At 36.7% G+C, this 21206-nt stretch overlaps 1 protein-coding gene across 5 annotated transcripts in view; it reads left to right on the forward strand.

The window, feature by feature from the left end:
• WWP1 (WW domain containing E3 ubiquitin protein ligase 1) overlaps positions 1-21206 on the forward strand; it is a 64977-nt gene that overhangs the window by 37745 nt on the left and 6026 nt on the right. For all 5 annotated transcript variants that reach the window (XM_062641606.1, XM_062641601.1, XM_062641603.1 and 2 more), the window contains 14 exons: positions 186-367; positions 4107-4455; positions 6394-6489; positions 7091-7265; positions 10460-10514; positions 10621-10705; positions 10803-10931; positions 11881-11953; positions 12030-12101; positions 13113-13201; positions 15819-15978; positions 18843-18976; positions 19123-19263; positions 20587-20707. In XM_062641606.1, the coding sequence (XP_062497590.1) occupies positions 186-367; positions 4107-4455; positions 6394-6489; positions 7091-7265; positions 10460-10514; positions 10621-10705; positions 10803-10931; positions 11881-11953; positions 12030-12101; positions 13113-13201; positions 15819-15978; positions 18843-18976; positions 19123-19263; positions 20587-20707 (1861 nt within the window). The remainder of the gene's footprint in view (positions 1-185; positions 368-4106; positions 4456-6393; positions 6490-7090; positions 7266-10459; positions 10515-10620; positions 10706-10802; positions 10932-11880; positions 11954-12029; positions 12102-13112; positions 13202-15818; positions 15979-18842; positions 18977-19122; positions 19264-20586; positions 20708-21206) is intronic.

The following is a 21206-nucleotide window of genomic DNA, read 5'->3' on the forward strand; positions in this document are numbered from 1 at the left end:
TAATTGTTTTGGTGTTGCGCTTGACTTATCTAGCCTGTAAAAATTGTGTTATAAACTTGTTGTGAATTTACTTCCATTTCTTTATTTGTTTCTTTAGTGTGATTTAGTGTACAATTTGGTTTAGTTGCATACCTGATTAATGTGTTGTTTGTGGTAACCTAAATGATCTCTTATTTTTTACCAAGATCTGCTTGTGACATTTCTAACGGGGTAGACAATCAAGTACCTTCTGACTCTATAGTACAGAATACATTCTCTGTAGAAGCTGTTAATGGAGACAGCACACCATCTCCTACTCATGCTGCAGCCAGGCCCAAAAATACACCAGAACCAAAACCACTTGCAGCTCAGCCTGTCAACAGCACTGGTAAGAATGGGAGAATAATGAGAAAATGTTCCATTAAGCTCTTTTATCTGGTTGAAATGTATCTGAAGTTGACACACTTTGTCTATATTTTTTTGTTAGATTTCAAAAATACTGAAAGGATGTTTCTGGGCTTGAATTTATAATCCTATGTGTCCACTTCTTTGAATTTTTCTTGAGTTAGACACATTCTTAAATGTATTAAGTTTCATGCTTCAGAACCTTCAGTAGAAATAGGTAAGCTGTTAATAAACAGTAAAACAGAGACTGTCGAACTTTCTGTAATAGAGTGGGAAATGTGGGTATGGTGGTAAGATAGCAGAAACAATTATGAACTTTACAAGCTAATAATTGAATTAGGCCCTATCTGAAGCTTTTCTACTTGGAGAATATTAATTCGATTCTCCTCTCTTTCCAGTTGACGGCCAGAGGGCATATTATTATTTAGACATTGCTCCCTTTTTCTTCAGTAGCAGAGAGATCCATTTGAAATCTGTATTAGGATAGGGTAACTGCAAAAATAATTGATTTGTTCAAATAGTAATATTGATGAAATCATCACTGGGCTTGCACTGAGGCACTGATAGAGCAGTCTTCAACTACACAGTCTCCCACAGCATCCTCACAGCTAAATTGAGGAAGTGTGGACTGGATGATCAGGTAGTGAGGTGGACTGCGAACTGGCTGAAGGAGAGAAGCCAGAGAGTTGTAGTCTATGGGGCGGAGTCTAGTTGGAGGCCTGTAACTAGTGGAGTGCCTCAAGGGTCAGTACTGGGACCAGTATTAATATATTCATCAACGATTTAGATGAGGGAATTGAGTGTACTATCAGGAAGTTTGCTGATGACACTAAGCTGGGAGGAGTGGCTGACACGCCAGAAGGCTGTGCTGCCATCCAGCGAGACCTGGACAGGCTGGAAAGTTGGGCAGGGAATAACTGGATGAAATATAACAAGGGGAAGTGTAGAGTCCTGCATCTGGGCAGGAACAACCCCAGGTTCCAGTATAGGTTGGGAAAGGACCTGCTAGAGAGCAGTGTAGAGGAGAGGGACCTGGGGGTCCTAGTGGATGACAGGATGACCATGAGCCAACACTGTGCCCTTGTGGCTAAGAAGGCCAATGGCATCCTGGGTTGTATTAGAAGGGGGGTGGTTAGTAGGTCGAGAGAGGTCCTCCTTCCCCTCTACTCTGCCCTGGTGAGACCCCATCTGGAATATTGTGTCCAGTTCTGGGCCCCTCAGTTCAAGAAGGACAGGGAGCTGCTGGAGAGAGTGCAGCGCAGGGCAACTAAGATGATTAAGGGAGTGGAGCATCTCCCTTATGAGGAAAGACTGAGGGAGCTGGGTCTCTATAGTTTGGAGAAGAGGAGACTGAGGGGTGACCTTATTAGTGTCTATAAATATATAAAGGGGGAATGTCACGAGGATGGAGCCAGGCTCTACTCAGTGGCAAACAATGATAGGACAAGGGGTAATGGGTGCAAACTGGAACACAAGAGGTTCCACTTAAACTTGAGAAGGAACTTCTTCTGAGTGAGGGTGACGGAACACTGGAACAGGCTGCCCAGGGAGGTTGTGGAGTCTCCTTCCCTGGAGACATTCAAAGCCCGCCTGGACACATTCCTGTGTAACATTATCTAGGTGTTCCTGCTCCGACAGGGGGATTGGACTAGATGATCTTTTGAGGTCCCTTCCAATCTCGAGCATACTGTGATACTGCACCAGTTAGTGGGGACTTTTTTAAGGGAAGGCATAAAACAGGTCTCCATCATTTGTTGATGACAGACTTCTCCCTATCCCCCACACTACTGGGCTTAGCAGGATTGCATTTTCATGTGATGTTGCCGAATTGCTGTTTTAGATCTCATTGGTGAGGTAATCAGCTGATTTAATGTTTTATAGATCTGTTTTGGAGATCAGCTTACTAAAGAGCTGATGATTTGTCAGTTACTTTGCTTCTAACTTTGTTACGTAATCCCATTAACTCTTTCATGTGGATGAATTGTGGTTATTTTTTTTTTTTTTAATGAAAGCTAAAATTTCAGTTGGCTTTTTTCCCATGAAAATAAAGTTGCTGCTAAGTTAGAACAGAAGTTTAAAGAAATGTGATCAACTTGTAGTTATTTGTATTATTGAAAAAAAAAAAAAACGGTTTACATTTGATTGAAATAATGCGAAGTCTTGACATGTCTTGATGTAGTTAACCTGTTCTGTGTGAGCTGGAAGTAATAACGGGTTAGTCTGAAATAGTTGTGTTCAAAAAGTAAAGCATTTACAGATTTTACAAGTCTGCTGCTGTCTGTACAATCATACTTATTCTGCATTATCAAGAAAATACTTACAGCCCAGTGATAAGTGTTTTAAGAAACTGAGTCCCTGATTTAAGTGCATTGTGTGTAATTCTTTCACCTGCTTTTCTGACCATTTAGGGAAGCAAGAAATTGCTGACATTGTATACATATTGCAAGTCATAAGTAGAATGTAGCTATTTATTTACTTTATAACACTCTTACAAATGAACTCTAAAATGCTGGAACAGTGGTTTGTAGCCACTAGTCTAGGGTTCAGTTTTGCAAATCTGTATTGACAAAGTTATGAGTATAGAGCAGCTGTATTGGCCTCAGTCCTTAGAATTGTAGGTGGATAGTATGCTGTTAGATTACTTGAAGTCTGTGTTGCATATTACATTTAGTCTTGTAGAAAAGTAGTTCCAGCTCTGTAAGAGGTCCAAATGAGTTGAAACAGAATTGTCAGTGTCTGGTGTTGATTAGTCTTGCAGAAAATGAAAACTGTGAATGATCTTGCTCTGCTTTTAAATAATAGGGCCTTGACATTTAATAGGATCCTAGTGACTGCTGTACCTGATTTCACTTGTCTAAGGCAAGATCTTGTGCTGACATACTGTTCTGTCAAGCTCTGCAAATGATTGGTATTGATGTATGGTTGGCCAAGTGAGCTTGGAAGTATTAAAGCCTACTTAGCCCCTTTTCCTGCTAAATCCATGCCTGCTTTAAACCTTTTATGGGATTACGATTGCTTGAGTTGAATGACATTTGTATTGTTCTTTAAAAGACAGAAATTGATTTACTTTGTGATTCTGAAATGACTTTCTTCAGTCATTAGACTATGTAAATTGCATTAGCCAAATACTGTTTTTTACATTTTAATCCCACTTTTGGAGGGGGATTTGTTTTTTTGCCCAAGTCACACACAGGTGTGTTTTGCTGAATTTTAGGGTTCTGTACCTCAACTCTGAAAAAGGAAAAGATAAAAATAATCTCTAAGAACTGCATCTTAGTTTTCTAAATTTCATGGTATTTTTTGTCTCTTTCACATTTTTCTTTCATGTCGTACTGATCGAGATTCTTTTTTAAAGTTGGTAGAAGTTCATAGCAAGTAAGTTTCAAAGCAAATAAAGCAGTACTGTTTTCTGGTCCTAAGCAGATGGATACATTTGTTAATCTAAAGAGTAAAATGTAATGTTGACCAAGATATGCAGAAACTGAGGAATTACCTTAGCAGGGAAGTCTATAGAGCATGGCTTTCAGACTGAGTTTTAATTACAGCTTTAACTGAGGCAGGTGCATTGTGAGTTTTTGTCATCATAGACAAAAATAATGCTTATGGCATATAGGTGTGACTTAAGCATATTCCTTCGTGCTATTTACAACAAAAGTTAGTAATTTGAAAAATGAATCTCAGAAGATTATAATATACAGATGTTCTTATTTCCCATTTCTCAGTTAATGGCGAATCATCCTCCTCTGCACCAGAAACTGGTAATTCTTCTGTCTCTGAGGCTCCGGTAGATTCAGTTGAAGCTCCCATGTCTTCAGATTGCACTAACACTACAGCAGAACCTCAGTCAACAACAGACACAGCAAGCTGTTCTGAAAGCCATGCTTCTGCATTGCCTGTTGCGTCTGCTGGACTAGAACCTGTGGGTGCAACAGACTGTGCTCAACCTAATGCTCGAAACAGTGTAGCAGCAGATGCAGCAAAACCAAGGGAATCCTCCTCCACCTCAAGTGCATCTGCAGAACCTGCAAGACAGCAGTCTGGTAATGCGAGTACAGAACCTTTGCCACCAGGGTATGTGGGCTTGAATTTAATGCTAGAATTGTGTTTTGCCTAAATGTACATATGTTTGCTGAGATGGGGTTACTTGATCTAAAATGGGGTTTGTACTGCTGCTGTAATGGGCTAGTAGCTCTTGTCCCAGTAATGACTGATAACAAATTTGCTGAGATTGTATTGTGGTCCAAATAGACAAACTCTTGGGCATTATGGACATGAAGATTTATCATTTGATGTATTTAGGCTTACTTGGGTAATAATTTGTTACTTCTTTGGCTCTTGAACTATGAGACTGCAGTAGGGACAAAAATACAGAGAACTGAAATTTGATAAAATACTTGTAGGTGCTTGCTGTGTAATAGTAATGTTAGAGGTAAAATTACAGATTTGAAATGTATGTATGTGCTCGGAATCGCAAGAAACTTTTAATTCTGCTAGACTGTTAGGAACTACTACTGTGGTTCTAAACCTTAAATGAAAAAGATGTGCTCAGATATTAGGTGAAAATATAGTACTTGCTCTTTAATAGATGTTTTCATGTTTGGGTGAAAAGATGTCTTCAGTAACTAATTGGAAATACTGACATTTCTGTAATATTCTAGATATTAACTCTTACAGCATTTTCTGAACACATGAATTGTTTCTTAACCCAAAGTGTATATACCTTGTGTCATTGTAGCTAATCTTTCAGAGCCTGTCTTGTACCTGCTCCCTCTGAAGGAGGTTCAGTAAGTTATTAGTGACACTTCAGTTTCTGCAGTTGGGTAAACATGAAAACAAGCACCTAAAAGGATAGAAATATTGTGTAGATATTGTTGGGGAAGAGTTACAAGTTTTCAATTTTCAGGTGCTTTGACAGTGGAGGCTCTTTATAGGTGGGAATTCCTGTGGTCATCCACACAGTCTTTTTCAATTAATTATATGGTTTCCCACTGAGGACAGGGTCATGAGTGCCAGTGTGCATTATGGCCACATGCACTGCTTAATCATTCCACTCTGATCAGGCTTCTCTGGGTTATGTTTTATGTGTGTTCTTCCCCCCTGCCCCTTTATCCCATCTAGTTCAGTCTATTATGTTTATCCCTAGTAACTCCGTAACATATTGCTGCTCCTCTCTTATTTTCTTGTAATCTTAGCATTTAGCCTCTTGAACTGCTGAAAAAATTTTGTAGGATTTTTATAGGATACTCTGTAATGGTGAGAAAATGCATGTTGAGTCCTATGAGTGGCAGGCAAGGTGTTCTGCCTACCTCTTTAGGTGTATAAGAAAAACATGTATCTGATGCAAGCAAGGGCATCAGCTTTTCATCTAACATTTATCCTGGCTTCCTCTCCCATTTATAAATACTTCTGTGGCATTATTACAGTTCTCAGCAGCATGGAACTTCAGTTGTTTTATAATGTTTGGCCCTCTCTCCATCTTCAGTAAAAGTTTGCTTTGCAACTAAAACTGAAGAAATAATACCCCGGGATATCAGATAGATGAATTACCAGGACAGGAAATAAAAACACAGGGAAACCATATGATAGTATACCTTTCAGGTTCACTGTGAAATATCTTGTTGTTTGTTGGATATAGGCACAGTGCTTTGAAATGTGCCAAAGAGGCACGGAGTTCAAGATGCAAAGAATGCATCTCTGAGTGCTTTTTGAAAGAGCTTATCTTAGTATTCAAGCCTTGAGCAGATATTTAATTGCCTTTGTTTTCAGATACCTTAAATAGAATTTGAAAATGCTTGTGAATATTGATGTATGCTCATTTTGTGTACCAGGTCACTTTATGGTGATACCAGTTCAATAAGAAGTAACAGAACGTATTCTAGTGTGAGTTTTCTCTGGTGGTTTAGAATGAGTTTTGGATCATAGTGTTTTCATTCAGTTCCAAGGTTCCTTTTTGGCTTAGTGGGAAGTAATTTTCACCTTGACTTACGTGAAAGTCTTTTTGTCTTGAAGGTGGGAGCAAAGAAAGGATCCTCATGGTAGAACCTATTATGTTGATCACAACACACGAACTACAACATGGGAAAGACCACAACCCTTACCTCCTGGGTAATGTAGACTTTTTTAATTTAAATATGATAAAGGGACTTTTTGTTGTTGTTTTTTTGTTTTGTTTGTTTTGTTTTTTTTTGGTGTAGGAAAAATACCAGCTTTTGTAAGCAGCTCATTAAAACTGTGTTATGGATCATGTAGTAAGAAATTCTAGCTTTCAGATAATTTAGAATTGTATTAATTACAGCTATTATTATAGGAAAATTGGTACTGTATATGTTGTTTGTTGTGATCATTTTTTCAAATACAGCTACTAAATTATTTTGTTCTTCCTTTAAAACTTAAGCACATATGACCACCTTTAGTTGGGTGACACCAGTGCACTGGTTTCAAACCTCAGATTTCTTGCAAAGTGTTTTCTGTGAAGCCTGCCAACATTGCTTGTGGTCACAGGAATTTATGACATTAAAAATGAGGTGACAAATTGCTGAGCATGCTATTGCTTGAATTTTGTGTTTGCTCAATGTATTTGTTGTCCTACCACTAAGGTTGGAGACTTTAGAAATTAAATTCATGCCTGTGACTCCAGTACTGGGAGTTCAGCATAAACAGAAAATCAGTTACAGAATTAGGTGTTAACATTTGGGTTTCTTAAAAGCTGGGAAAGAAGAGTCGATGATCGTGGGAGAGTTTACTATGTGGACCACAACACCAGAACAACAACGTGGCAGCGCCCAACAATGGAATCAGTCAGAAACTTTGAGCAATGGCAGTCTCAACGGAATCAACTGCAGGGAGCTATGCAGCAATTTAACCAACGATACCTCTATTCGGTAAAATTTCTCACATCAATTTTTCATATTAAATTAGAAATAAGTAGAGGTATAGGTATACTTTTTCTTCTTTAACTTTTCTAAAGTGTTTTTGTAACTGTTCAGCCATGTGTGTTATGAGATGTTTGGCATCAGTAATTCAGATTCTGGTTCTGTGAAAATGTTTGTAAAAATCGTCCTTAAAGGCAGAAGTTGGTTCCCTAATTTTTGAGCCTTGTGTACTGCATGATACTTAAAACCTTTAATGATAGTAGTAAGAAGTAAAACTAAAGAAGTCCCTTAACTGAAAGGGAATGTAAAAGCTGAGTTATGGGCATTTTGAACATTAAATGGCCTTCAAAACTGTTTTTGGTGCCTGCATGTCACTGTCACTCTAAACCAGTCCATGTTAGGAATTGCGCTTGGTCTCTGAAAAGAAAAAAGATCTAGTCCCAGAGACTGTGATATGTAGCAAAGCTGTAGTGCTTTAAAGAAGAAACCATTGAAGTACAGGTTTGAAACAGCCTCATTGAACTACGACTCTGCATTCCAGACCTAACTTTGCTTTGAATTTGATGGACTTTTATTCAAGTACCCCTCTGAAGTAAAGGATGCTGCAGTATTATTACATTTAATGGTTCTCAGCCTCTTATCTATTTAGACCTTATAGGTCATCACTAGCAATAGGAGAAAAATGCATCACCACTGAAGTCCTGGAGCTGTTCATCAAAGTCAATTTCTCTCATGAAATTTGAGAAAGATAGAATGCTTGAGATTGGAAGGGACCTCTGGAAGTCATCTGGTCCAACTGCCCTTCTCAAGCAAGATCACCTACAGCTAGTTGCCTAGTGTCCAAGCAGCTTCTGAATATCTCCAAGGATGGAGACTGCATAATCTCCCTGGGCAACCCATGCCAGTGCACATTCACCCTCATAGTGAAAAAGCGCTTCCTGATATTCAGAGGGAATGCCTATTGCGTCAGGTCCTGACACTGAGTGCCACAGGGAAGAGCCTGGCTCCATCTTTTTTACACCTTCCCCTAAGGTACTTGTACACATTGGTAACTTTTAATGCAAATTCAGGAATCACAGCCACTAAGCAACTTTTTGTACTCGTGTACTACTTTGATCAGTTGCTTAAACATCTAAGAAAACTCACACTTTTCCTGACCCAAAGACTATTTTTTTTTTTTTTTTTTTCTTTTGAGCTAGACTTATTCTCTCAGGGAATAATATAATTTTTTTAATTAAACTATGTTCATTTAATAATAACAACTCTTACAGAAACCCACAGACTAATTTCTTAAAATGTCCCCTTGGACTATAGAATCATTGAATTAAGATTTGTTTGTGAGGCAGAAGATACTTTAAGGAAGAGAGAAGATGACTGGACTGTTTGCATCACTTTAGAACTCAAAGTAGTGTGTCAGTTGCATACCTAGAACTAACATATTGTGGGTAAAAAAATTGAAATTATATTGAAGAAATTATGGGGGGTTTGTGTGCGGTTTTGTGTGGTTTTTTTTGGTTGGAGTTTTATTTGGTTTTTTTTGTGGTGTGTGTTTTGGTTTTGGTTGTTTTGGTTTTTTTTTTTCTTTAGTACTGCTGTATACATTTCTTCTAGAATTGTTAAGGTCAAACTAGAATTAGCTTTTCTTCCTTTGGTGACATTCCAGGACTCTGCCTATATAGCAGCTTATAAGTGAGATTGTAATTTACTGCTTGGGGAAAAAAAAGTATTAATACATTTACTCACAAAAAGTATTACTCACAAAAAGTATTAATACTTTTCGTGTTTCAGTTACCTTGACTGGTCAAAGCTAAATTATGTGAAGGGAGAAAAATGGATAGGATATAGCTATTTTAGTTAATTTATTTTATTTTTACCCCAGTTAATGTACTACTTTTGCTATAGAATCTGGTTCATTCCATGGCACTGCATAGTATTTAGGAGTGTTCTGTAAATTTACATTAGTCAGCAGCGCACACAAATCCTTGGACTCATTAAGAAGATCAGAAATTTCTGAATCGTGCCGCCATTCAGTTCTTTGGCAGACAGCATTTTCTTTTGTGCGCTATTCTTTTTATACTCGCCACAGAGAAATCTTTGGTTACAGGGTCATTGTGACTGAATAGTTCCCAAAAGCACAAAAAGCTTACTGCATTTGCTGCTGAGATAATGGTAATAGTCTGTTCACATCTATTAGCTGGTGGCTGGAACAAAGAGGCAGCTTGATTTTGAGTGTAAATATTGCATTTTTTTTCTCATCCTTGCTCTGTTTCTGTTTCACAGGAAAAATACTGAAGCTTTTTTTTTTTCTTGAATTTGTTGTTATAAACTCTTAAGTGGATTTGAGATTTTTTGGATTGCAAATGCTATATAAAGCAGTATTAGTAGCAAGGTGGTCCTTAAGATACTGTTTAGATAATGCAGCTTGGTTCCCATGTATCAAAATTCCATTCTGCACAACAACAGCAGCAAAAGAAGGGAATTTTAGTGTGCAAAAAATTTTAGGGGGTGGATGCTTTTAATTATAAATCAGAGCATGGATCATGCAGTTTGGGGGATTTCTACCTTCTGGTTTTATTTTTCCCATGCATTTCATTCTTGGAGCTACCTGGGGACTAATGCAAGGTTACAGTGTATTACAAGCTTAACATGGTCTTATATAATAATTTCATCAGGGTTTTTTAATTTTTTTTTTCCTTTTACCCTTATTGTCTGTTGGTATAATTTTAACCATCCATGTATTTTGATGCTTGCAGCTGCAGTTGCTAAAAATGGCCAGGTCTGAAAATAGCCAAACATCCAGGGAAGATGTCATGTATTGAGGAAGCAAAAAACCCTGTGTTGGCAGTAATTACTCTGCTTGGAAACGTGTCTTATGATAAAGCATGTTCTTCAGCAAGAACATTGTGTTTATCTCTTTATAGTTTCTTCTGCAAAATTTCTGTGAACTCTACATCTTTTAAGACCACTGAATCTCAAGTTTGCTGTAGGAAGGGAAATAGAGGTTACATAGGCTTGGAAGCAGTAGAGACAACTGTACAAATCTTATCTTATTATAATATAATCTGTGTTTCTTCTCAAAACCAGACTAAAAATGGCATGATATTTTTCAGTATGAAAACTTCAGAACTAGTGGTAATCTTAAAACACATTAAGGAAAAAATACAAATAATAATTGACCTGAGTGTCCTCTTGTTTTTAAATAGGCTTCGATGTTGTCAGCAGAAAATGACCCACTTGGGCCTTTACCACCAGGTTGGGGTAAGTTAATTAGCTGTTGATTTCAGGGAGTGACAGTTACAGAAATTTATAATGCAGTTGTTCTATAGTGTTTGTTTGTTTGTTTGTTTTTTTCTTCTTTTCCCAGAAAGGAGAGTGGATTCAAATGATAGGGTGTATTTTGTAAATCATAACACAAAGACAACACAGTGGGAAGACCCTCGAACTCAAGGGTAGGTGTGTATATTGACTGTTAAATAAAAAGGTCTTGCTTAATTCTCAGATATGATGATATGGCGGAAAAAATACTGTCTGCAATTTCTTCTGCAGTTTACAAAATGAAGACCCCCTTCCAGAGGGCTGGGAAATCAGATATACAAGAGAAGGTGTCAGATACTTTGTTGACCATAATACAAGAACCACCACCTTCAATGATCCTCGTACTGGGAAATCATCTGTGTAAGTGAGAAATCAAATATATTTTTTAATGTTTTAACTTCCTGTAGTTTAATAATGAAATCTTCTCATACTAAAAAACAATGTATACCTTTAGCTGGGATTGAGCACTAAATTATGAACAAATTATTGTCCTATAAATTTAATCTATTTTTAAGATTTAATTTTAATCTATCACACACTTTGCTGTGCTTTTCTAAGGCTCACTAGTTTTCATATACTTTTCAAATACCAAGATTGTGATAGTTTTGTAAATCAGAGGGAAAGTGTGGTAAACTGGAATATTGAACTAATGTGACTAATATTTCATTTTTTAAAGAAACAGTAAATGATTATAATGAGTATTGGTTATAGTTATGCACCCTCTAGCAACGTTCATGTCTAAACAGAGTAGTTCTAAATACTTTTAAAAAACTTTACATGCAAATCTTCTTAAAAATTGTTTAGTGAGAAGAATTGACCCAGTCTGTTGTGGCTGTCTGTCATGGTTTAAGCCTAACCTAGGACACTGTCTTAATGTCTTTTATGTAGGGTAGTGTTTATTTCTGATGACATGTTGATGACCGTTCATTCAAAGAGCCTGTGGAGTGTTGGATTAGAAACTCGTTCATACTTCCACAAGCAGCTGAATTTATGAAGCCTAATTTAACAATCTTTGAGTGAGGACAATAAATTAAATACCTCTCCTTTAGCTGGCCTGTAATTTTTACAAAACAGGCAGGGGTTTGAAATCCTCTAGATCTCTACTTTTCTCTCTAATTTGGTAAATTGACTAGGAGAGTGTCAGAAGGACAGACTGTCTGGCCAAACCACGGACTCTGTTTTTGTTTCTGATCTTACCTTGTTCTTAACAGTTTTTGTGTATTTTTGAGATCTACAAGCTGCTGCTTAGCATCGAAAGTATTGCTTGGTGTCTGTGTGGTTAATGTATCTCAAATCTATTTCCTTACAGAAATAAAGGGCCACAGATCGCTTATGAGCGTAGCTTTAGGTGGAAACTTGCTCATTTCCGTTACTTGTGTCAGGTACTTTCCTTTTTGAAACTATCTGATTTTATATTTATATGTGCTGCCTTTTAACATTATTGCCTTATGATTACAGTCCAATGCACTGCCAAGTCATGTGAAAATCAATGTATCCAGACAGACTTTGTTTGAGGATTCCTTCCAGCAAGTAAGCCTGCAAAGATTGTTATGTTTGTTTATCAAGACAAAGCATAAGAACAAAGATGGCCGTAGCCAGTTCAGACTAATGGTCCTTCAGGCACAGTAAATCTTCCTCTGGTGTTAGCCAGAGGAGGATTCTTACGGAAAACTGGGAACAGAAGTATTGTATATAACACTTTTACCAAATGATCCTTCAGCTCCCAGCTGTTTACATTTGAAGTGCTTCTTTAGCTTGATGTGGTTTCTGGGTATTTTAATAATCCTCCAGGGGCTTCTTTGAGCTGGTCTGTGCTCCTTTTGTGAACTTTTTGCATCTGCAGCGTCCTGTGGTAAAAGAGTTTCGTAGCTTAACCACATTGCATACCCTTTTAACTTAAGCACATCAGATTTGCTTTTCCGATTCTTGTGATTATATACGTTACAAAATACTGTTTTCTCCAATTAAAACTGGTGTCCTGCTTTGTCCTTCAGAGGTTAAATCTGTTTAATTGAAGCTTATGGTTCTTGAGCTGTTACAGTGTGTAGCCAATGTATGTTCTTTCCTTCTTTCTCTGTAACAAGGAGAATTCTTGCTGCTGTCACCACATCAAAAACTCTTGGGAGGGATTCTCTATAAGTAACAATTATATTATTAATTAAAGTATGTTACACTTATTTTGGATTAAATTACTTTTTAAATGATTTGCCTAAAACCAAAATCTGTAATAGATATGTTTAACATTGCTAGATTCCCTAAATTGCCTTAGGCAGAGTATAAGAACAGGGCAGTCATACAATGATACTTTCCAGATATGCTCTCCTACTTGCTAGCAGACTGCTGCTCAAGGATTTTAAGTCCAAGTTAGTATATCTGTTCATTAATTGCATGTTCCATGAGATGGTCTAGTTGCTTGTCAAATCTGTGTAAACATTTGACATATATTGCATTTCTGTATCAATTAAAATCTAAATAAGAAGGAGTGATTGTATTGGCAATGCATAATTTATAAATTGTTACAATTTTGGTTTCTTTTTATAGATTATGGCATTAAAACCCTATGATTTGAGGAGAAGATTGTATGTTATATTCAGAGGAGAAGAAGGATTGGATTATGGTGGCTTGGCAAGGTAAAAGAAAATTTATTTAAAATATAGGTATACGCTTTAATAGCACTCTAACCTTGATTTCTAATATAATTCTGTTGGCAAAGAAACTGCTTGCTTTTGCAGTCTGACTATGGTTACCTTTTTAGCTTCCCTTAAGGTGTTAAGGAGGTGAAACTGGCAGCACTGGATGTTATGGGTTATAACATTACATTAGTAAAACTGTGGTCTCGGTTGTTCAGTTCTTTGGCAAAGATTGATGTTTAAATTGGAGGTTTTTATGCCAGTTAATTGCTGTAGACTGAGTTATATCAGAAACTTTCTATCAGAAAGTTCCACTTTCCTGGATGTGGGGACGGTGGAAAAATAAAAAGTGTTTTGCTTATTTGGAAAAAAGGAGTCAGCACCAGATTGGGACTGATAAGAACAGAAAGGACATGAACAAGAGGAGAGTAGTGCAGCCATGAAGTAACAGCAGATGAATAGACTATGTAGGCTGTGCAGGAGTGCAAAACAGCTAGAGTACAGGATTTTCTAGAATCTGAAGTGAAATTTGAAGGGAAAATCTGGTAACAGGAAAATGATAGCTAAAGTGTGTTTCACCTTTTGACCATATAGAAGATAACCACTGACTACTATTGCCAGCTACTTGACTGAAATGTTACTATTAGGATGAAAATGTCAATACTACTGCAGATCCAGGGAATTAGAAGTAGTCATAGGTGATAAAGTTTTTTGAGGTTTTATTGTGTTTTTTTTTGTTGTTGTTGTTTTTTTTTTTTATGTAAAGGTGTTCAATTTTGACCTGGTTTATGTAGCTTACTAAATGAAGTTCAGCGAAAATGTGTAGTATTTGCAAATAAGGAAGCTTGCCTCTGAAGGTTCAGCTTCTTTGCATTTATGGATGGTTATACTTCTGAATTACAGTATCTGATAGGCTTTTGGGCAGTGACAGCAGGGAGGAATCAAATTTTTGTTTTGCATTGGTTTTGTTTGATTGGTGTCCCTAACATGGCCCTAGGCACAGGATGGGGACCAGGAGAGTTCAAGATGTCTGTTCCGGAGAAACAAAATATTCCAAAGAAGTGATGTTAGAATAATATAACATCTGTTAGTCATAGAAGGTAGCAGAATAAATAACAAATGTACAGGTAGTATAATTTTATAGTTTTAGGAATAAGTCTTGCCCAAGATTTTGTATGTGAAACTGAGAACCAGCAATTGTAATCTGAGCTGAGAATTCTTAAGTGACACTGTGTAAATGTTCATGTGCTGATTTGCTAATGTAATACTGTATTAATTCAAATATAGAAAGCTGCTGCACCTGGTTTATCACTTGTTTCTCAGCAGGCTAAACTTGGTGTTCCCTCCAGATTTTTACCTTGTGTTTAGCAGACCCAGTCTGACACTAGGTCCTGTGGCTAGTTCCGTTGATGTGAAATTTGCTTCTGCAGACTTCTTGTTGATGAGCGATTTCTTTGATTCATCCTTTATCTGGCTTTGATCTTATTTAAATGCCTGTTAAATATGATGTATCTATGCAGGCTTAGTATTGTTGTGTCAGTATAAAACCTGCATAGAATATTGTACAGCATTCTTGTGCTTATTAAAAGATACACAGAACCCTGTTAGAGTTATCGTATCCTGGCTGCTTTTCTCTGTTTACTCTTTCTATTTGACCTTTGGATTGGAAGCATGTTGTTGCAGTCATCATCCTCGACTTGTTCTCAGGTAAATACAGAGATAGAAAGGATGCCTCTTAAAATGTGACAGCTGAAAGGCAGTCAGGATGTAATTCAGTCCCCACAGGATAGACTTTTAGGGTTTTTTTTTGTGTCTTTCCCCTAACCCTCATTGTTCAGTTCCAAGCCTTTACAAAGGGCCTGATACAATAAATCCTGAGAATATATGATTGCTTCTGAGGTCTGTGATTATATGTAAATGCTGTAAAGCAACAAATACTCTAAAAATCAGCTATGCTAATGATGAAATACCAGATTCTATTACTATTTCAGGTCAGCTGAGAAAGTGAACTATGAAAGTGGTGAACAACATGTCCTAGTTAAACCTCAACAAAAATACGTTTTCCTATTGTCATGTTGTGTTTGCTTAACTGATACATAGTAGTTTGTTAAACCACAGTAACTCTGTGTGTGTTCCACTGTCATACTGGGAAAGCAAGTAAGGTGTGCTGTGGTTTTGGGGTTTTTTGGTTTTGTTTTCTTTTAAGCACTGCTCATGGAATAATTGTAGGGTTTTTTGAATAGAGATTGGAGACTTATGCAGTAAAGCAGACATGACGAGGGTAAATACCATGTATTTGAGGCAAGGACTTTGTAGGCAAAAATGTTACTAATATACAGCTAAAACTTGTGCTATGAGGGTGTGTTCAAGGTGACAAGCTTAATAGTTTCTAAACTATGACAACCATGACTTTCTAACATTATTGATTTGAATAATGATTTTTTTATATTTAAGTATATAATGCCATATATTATTCTATGATTCTAATACAGCATTGGTTATGTTATTTTTCTAAGTTTGCATATATTTTGACCATTTTTCTAGTTACCTAAGAGGAATGGTGATAAGCATCTGTATTTGATGGTTTTTATGTGTATACATGTTTTTTTTTCCTTAGAGAATGGTTTTTCTTGCTTTCCCATGAAGTACTGAACCCTATGTACTGCCTATTTGAATATGCTGGCAAGAGCAACTATTGCCTGCAGATAAATCCAGCATCAACAATCAATCCTGACCATCTTTCATATTTCTGTTTCATTGGGCGCTTTATTGCCATGGTAGGTTAGATTTTTAAGGTTTTATTATTTGCTGTAGCTATACGTTTATTCCTGAACAATATTTGTTTTTACAGTTATTAAAGGTTATATTAATCTATTAGAAATGAAAGGCACATAAGACTATTGAGCCAAAATACTCCTGGAGAGTTAAGTCTCTTACACAGTCAAGTTTCCCGGGATAGTGATGACAGTTAGTATGGCATTCAGTATATTTTATTTTTATCAATTGGATGTGTGTACTACATGCAAACTGCTGTTTGGTTGAGTGTCTGAATTCTGATGCTCTGAAAAATGTGACTGGTATTTTCCAAAAAAGGCTCCTTTGTTAGACTTGGTATACCTTATTATATTTGAAAAAAAATGAGTTAGAAATTTTTTGTACTTGGATACAGAGGTCAGATACTAAGGAGAGCAGAAGCTGGCAGGGAGCCGATTCTCTGCCATCAGGTGTCTCTCAAATTAAAAGCATACTCGTACCACCCAGTATGTTTCCTATAGTGGACTCCTACTCTGTCATATTTCTTTCCTTCCATGTAGTGATACAGTCATCTTTCCACATAATCATCATGATGTCTACACGTAGCCCTCCAAACATCCCGGAAAATGGTGAATAGGGAAAACAAAAAGTAAACAAAAGTACATTTTCAAATGGAAGTGACTGTTGTTTTCTGTTCTTCAGGCTTTGCGTATGAAATCAGAATAAATACCAGTAAACTATAACAGAAGAGGGGAAAATACTTTCAGACTTACAATAAATTAGTTTTGGGGATTTTCTTGGTTTTACTTTTCTTACAGATTCTTCTTGATAAACAAATTTATTTAGTTTTGATGTGAACATCTCTGATTTCGAGGATTTTATGGGCAAGCTCCCTGACATTCCTGTATTTCTGTGCTGTCATGAAGGTTTATTTCATTGAGTTAACAGATGCAATGAGCTGCCAACGTTTTTTCTTCCTTTTGGAACCCTCAGCAAGCTATAATGCCATTAAGCAGGAAGATGTGATAAGCCAAATTCTTTCTTTTAGCCAGTGGATTTTTTTTTTTTTTTTATCTTGTACATAAGGTAAAATTTGTAGTTGAAATGGTTTAGTGTGAGGTGTTCCTGCCCATGGCAGAGGGGTTGGAACTTGATGATCTTAAGGTCCTTTCCAACCCTAACTATTTTATGATTCTATGAAATGTTAATTTCAGGAAACGTAATTCATAAAAATAGGGATCATAGAAGGCCTGTAAGTTAATTAATATACTTTAATTAAAGTGTTTAATGTAATTAAAAGACAAAGTTTCTATCCTGAAGTACATTTATATTTTAACTTTAAATTCTCGAAGGGGAGGAGAGTGAGGGAGAGGCCTGTGTAAAGGTGCCTGATGTGGTCAGTTGAAAGGTTTGAGTATATTGATGGTTTGTAATGGATGGTATTCCTTACAGTACTTCCTGGGGATACCCTTTAGTGGCTTAAAATAGCTCAGGTAATAATGTAAATGGACATCATTTCAGGGAGTTTAGGTAGGCTTTTTAAGTACATTTGTAATTTCTGTTGCTGTCACAGTTCTAAAATAGTTGTGACTTATTTTGGCTTTAAGTGCTGAAATAATCACAGATGCTTTTGACCAAAATGGGGTTAAATGTAAAAATGCACATTACTGTAGTAAAAACCTGTCACATGAGGTTGGCTGAGGTGACTTTTATGTTTTGCTGTAAGATGACATAGACATTAAATTAGATAATTTAAAAGCTGACTTTTGCAAAAAAGCAGGAAATCCCATGTGTAGATGCTGCACTTGGTATTTAATTTTTCCATTTCGATTAGCTTGCTCTCCCATGAGAAGTATAGACCAGTTTAAAAATAAATAAATAATTGCCTCTGTTTAAGCTTTCCTATAGCAGAAGATAGTGCATGCTAGAGTGAGCCCTAAGGGGGAAATTAGAAGGTGGGGAGAAAAGATGTAGCCTTGCCTTTTTCTAGAGGAAATGGGCCATTACATTGGCTCTTCTGCTGATAAAACTTGCACTGTAAGGAAAGGCAAGCAATGAATGGCATACCAGACCAATGTTTAGGGTGATTTTTTTTTAAAGAAGTATTTTCATGAAGAAAGTGTACTTGATATTGATGAGGAAAAAATATTTTCATATTAAGAAAAAATATTTTATATTTTCAAAAGCCATGCTCTGTTATCACTCAAATGCACTGAGTCAGGATAGAGGTTCACAGTGTGTATGTGTGTGTGTGTGCTATGCTTCAGTACTAGAAATTAGCTGACACCTTTTGTGCATGTATGGCAAGTCAAGTGTGAGCACATGTTTTTGTTTATTTGGTTTTTTTTCAGTTTAATTTTTGCAGTAGAAGGTAGAATTTCATTTTCAGTTCTGTTACCTATAAAAAATGTGATTCCCAAAGCTCTTTCTGAAGCAGTCTGTGATTATATTTTTAAAGTAATTTATACAAGCTGCAGTAACACTGTGTAAAGGATGCTTTTGCAGGATGTATGTGCTACTCAAGTAGGATCAAATATGATCAAGTAGGATCAAACAGTGCTTGGCATATATACCTATCCACGTAATAAAGAGGAAACTTGGTAATTTCCTCTTTTCGTAGACTTCATTCTTTTATGACAAGTTTATTTTTAATCAGATAATTTCTAAATTCTGATGATGACATATGCTTGGATAATGTTGTAAATTAATCATTCTTTTTTCCTTCCCTCTTAATGCAATGTTTTGTTCTTTTTAAAACCAAGCTGCTACTGCTGCTTGGTGCTTCTTATTATTTGAAGGAGAAAGGAAAAAAAGAATTCAAGTCCAGAAAAGCTTCAATAATTCAGCAGTTCAGTAGGAGCTAAACAGACTTCTTTCTGTTCAACAGGCATTGTTTCATGGGAAATTTATTGACACTGGTTTTTCTCTGCCTTTCTACAAAAGAATGCTGAGCAAAAAACTTACTATTAAGGACCTAGAATCTATTGATACCGAATTTTACAACTCCCTAATTTGGATAAGGTTTGTAGATTATCTTGTGTGTGTGTGATGTTTTATTAATTTTTTTTGTTTGTTTGTTTATATAGAACCCATTGTTTATATAGAACCCATTTTGTTTATATAGAACTATTTATATAGACCACCTTTTTTTTTCTCTTTTCATTCAGGGATAACAACATTGAAGAGTGTAACTTGGAAATGTACTTTTGTGTGGATATGGAGCTCTTAGGAAAAGTAACCTCACATGAGCTGAAATCAGGAGGTTCAAATATCTTGGTAACAGAGGAAAACAAAGAAGAATATATTGGGTAGGAAGGTGTAGATGCTGAAAAAAATTATTCCGTATTTCTTCTGTTGCTCTAGTCTTTCTTGACACAGTATATGATTTTTTTTCTTTTCCTAGTACTGTGTAATTCTTGGGACTGCTATTGAAATGGTATCTTGGTGCACATAATCTCCTGGAACATTTTAATCTCCCCCATTCCCCTCTTCCCTCTCCCCCATTGTCCCACCCCTACCCCGTTTGTCCTCCTGCCCCCATCCCTCTCAAAAAAGGAGACCATAGAAACAGAAGATGACCTGTCTTGTTATTACATGGACAGTGAGAGAACAGGTGAAACTGAAAGTGAGTGAAGCTATTTTCAGTGATTTAGGTAACGAATCCAGCTGCAGGGAAGCCATGTATTTGACCGAGGATTTCTAAATTTTTCAGAACTTTGCTGTCACTGGAAACTGAAATCTAGAAGGTTTACAGTGTGGTGTGATTTAAATTACTTTTTTTTTGTTCTGTTATGCTGCTCTCTCCTAATGTTATCACTGCCTTTTGTTTCCTGAACCTCTGTTTCTGATCCATCTATTCAGAGTGGTCTCAAAAGGAGATTTACACAGATTCTTTTCTGTGATACAGTGTATGTCCAGTGCTACATGTAATTTCCTCTTAAATTAACATCTTTGGTCTCTCAGTGAAATAGTTTCTCTAGTATGTATATATATTTCTTGTCTTTTTTTTTATTCAGAAGTGGCTTGACTATTTAAGTTAAAACTTAAAAAATGTTACCTCTTCCTCAAAATTTTAGCATAAATCAGAAGCTCATAACAGAAAATGACTATTCTTTGTTGAAGCTGAAAGTAGTCTCATGCTGGCAGTATGGGGTAGCTGTAGTTACGGGTGTTATCGGCAACAGTATTTCTTACTATTCTTGGTGTATATGGTGCCTTTTGCTCAAGAACAGAATGTTTCAGTGGAAATGTTTCTTTTCTAGCGTTGAAACACTATGTTTATGCACTTTTTAAGGTAAAGCAAATTTTGCCATAACAAAACTGTAAAGCCCAAGAAGCATTATTTACATGAAAAGGCTGCTGAATTTTTGTCAATGGAAGGTTAATAATACTCATATATATATATGTTTATTGGAGTGGTAGTCTAAGTATCTCTTTTACTGTTTTCTGAGTTTGGAGATTTGTGATGGTGTTGTTGGTCCCTTACCTTCTATGGAATCGTACAGTATCAGAAACTAGAATTGGAGGGAGCTTTACCTTATGGGAACAGAGATGCAATCATACATGTTTGAGCTTCTTCATGATGAGTGCTAATTTAATATTTAATTTATGTTTGTTCTTTTCCATCCCAGGCTAATGGCTGAGTGGCGATTTTCTCGGGGAGTTAGAGAACAAACCAAAGCTTTTCTTGATGGTTTCAATGAAGTTGTGCCTCTACAGTGGCTGCACTATTTTGATGAAAAGGAGCTGGAGGTGAGGTTTTCTGTTCAACATTTTTAATTTCTGCAAAGATAATACATATGGAGTGTTTAAGTGAATAGATCAGATTGAATCTCTCATCTGTGGCATGCTGCATTTGATAGCTTCTGAAACATGGAGAATTTAGTAGGAGCAGTGGGGGTAAATCATGGTGAAAAGCCAGTAATGCATTGAATTGGTGCTTTGTGGTGGTCAGCATTTGGCAATTTTAGATTCCATCTTCAGTATTAAAATGTGTTTTGTAAATTTCTCTGGAAAGATCACAGAATCACAGAATTGGAGAGGACCTTAAGATCACCTAGTTCCAACCCCCTTGCTGTGGGCAAGGATGCCTCACACCAGACCATGTCACCCAGGGCTCTCTCCAGCCTGGCCTTGAACACTGACAGGGATGGAGCATTTACCACTTCTCTGGGCAGCCTGTTCCGGTGCCTCACCACCCTCAAAATGTCAAAAGATCAGCCTGTGAGGTCACAGGTGGATCTGTTAGTCA

Source organism: Pezoporus occidentalis, unplaced genomic scaffold, assembly GCF_034315485.1.
Source record: "Pezoporus occidentalis ecotype Australia unplaced genomic scaffold, CSIRO_AGI_Poc_V1 ctg69, whole genome shotgun sequence".
NCBI classification, from domain to species: Eukaryota; Metazoa; Chordata; class Aves; order Psittaciformes; family Psittacidae; genus Pezoporus; species Pezoporus occidentalis.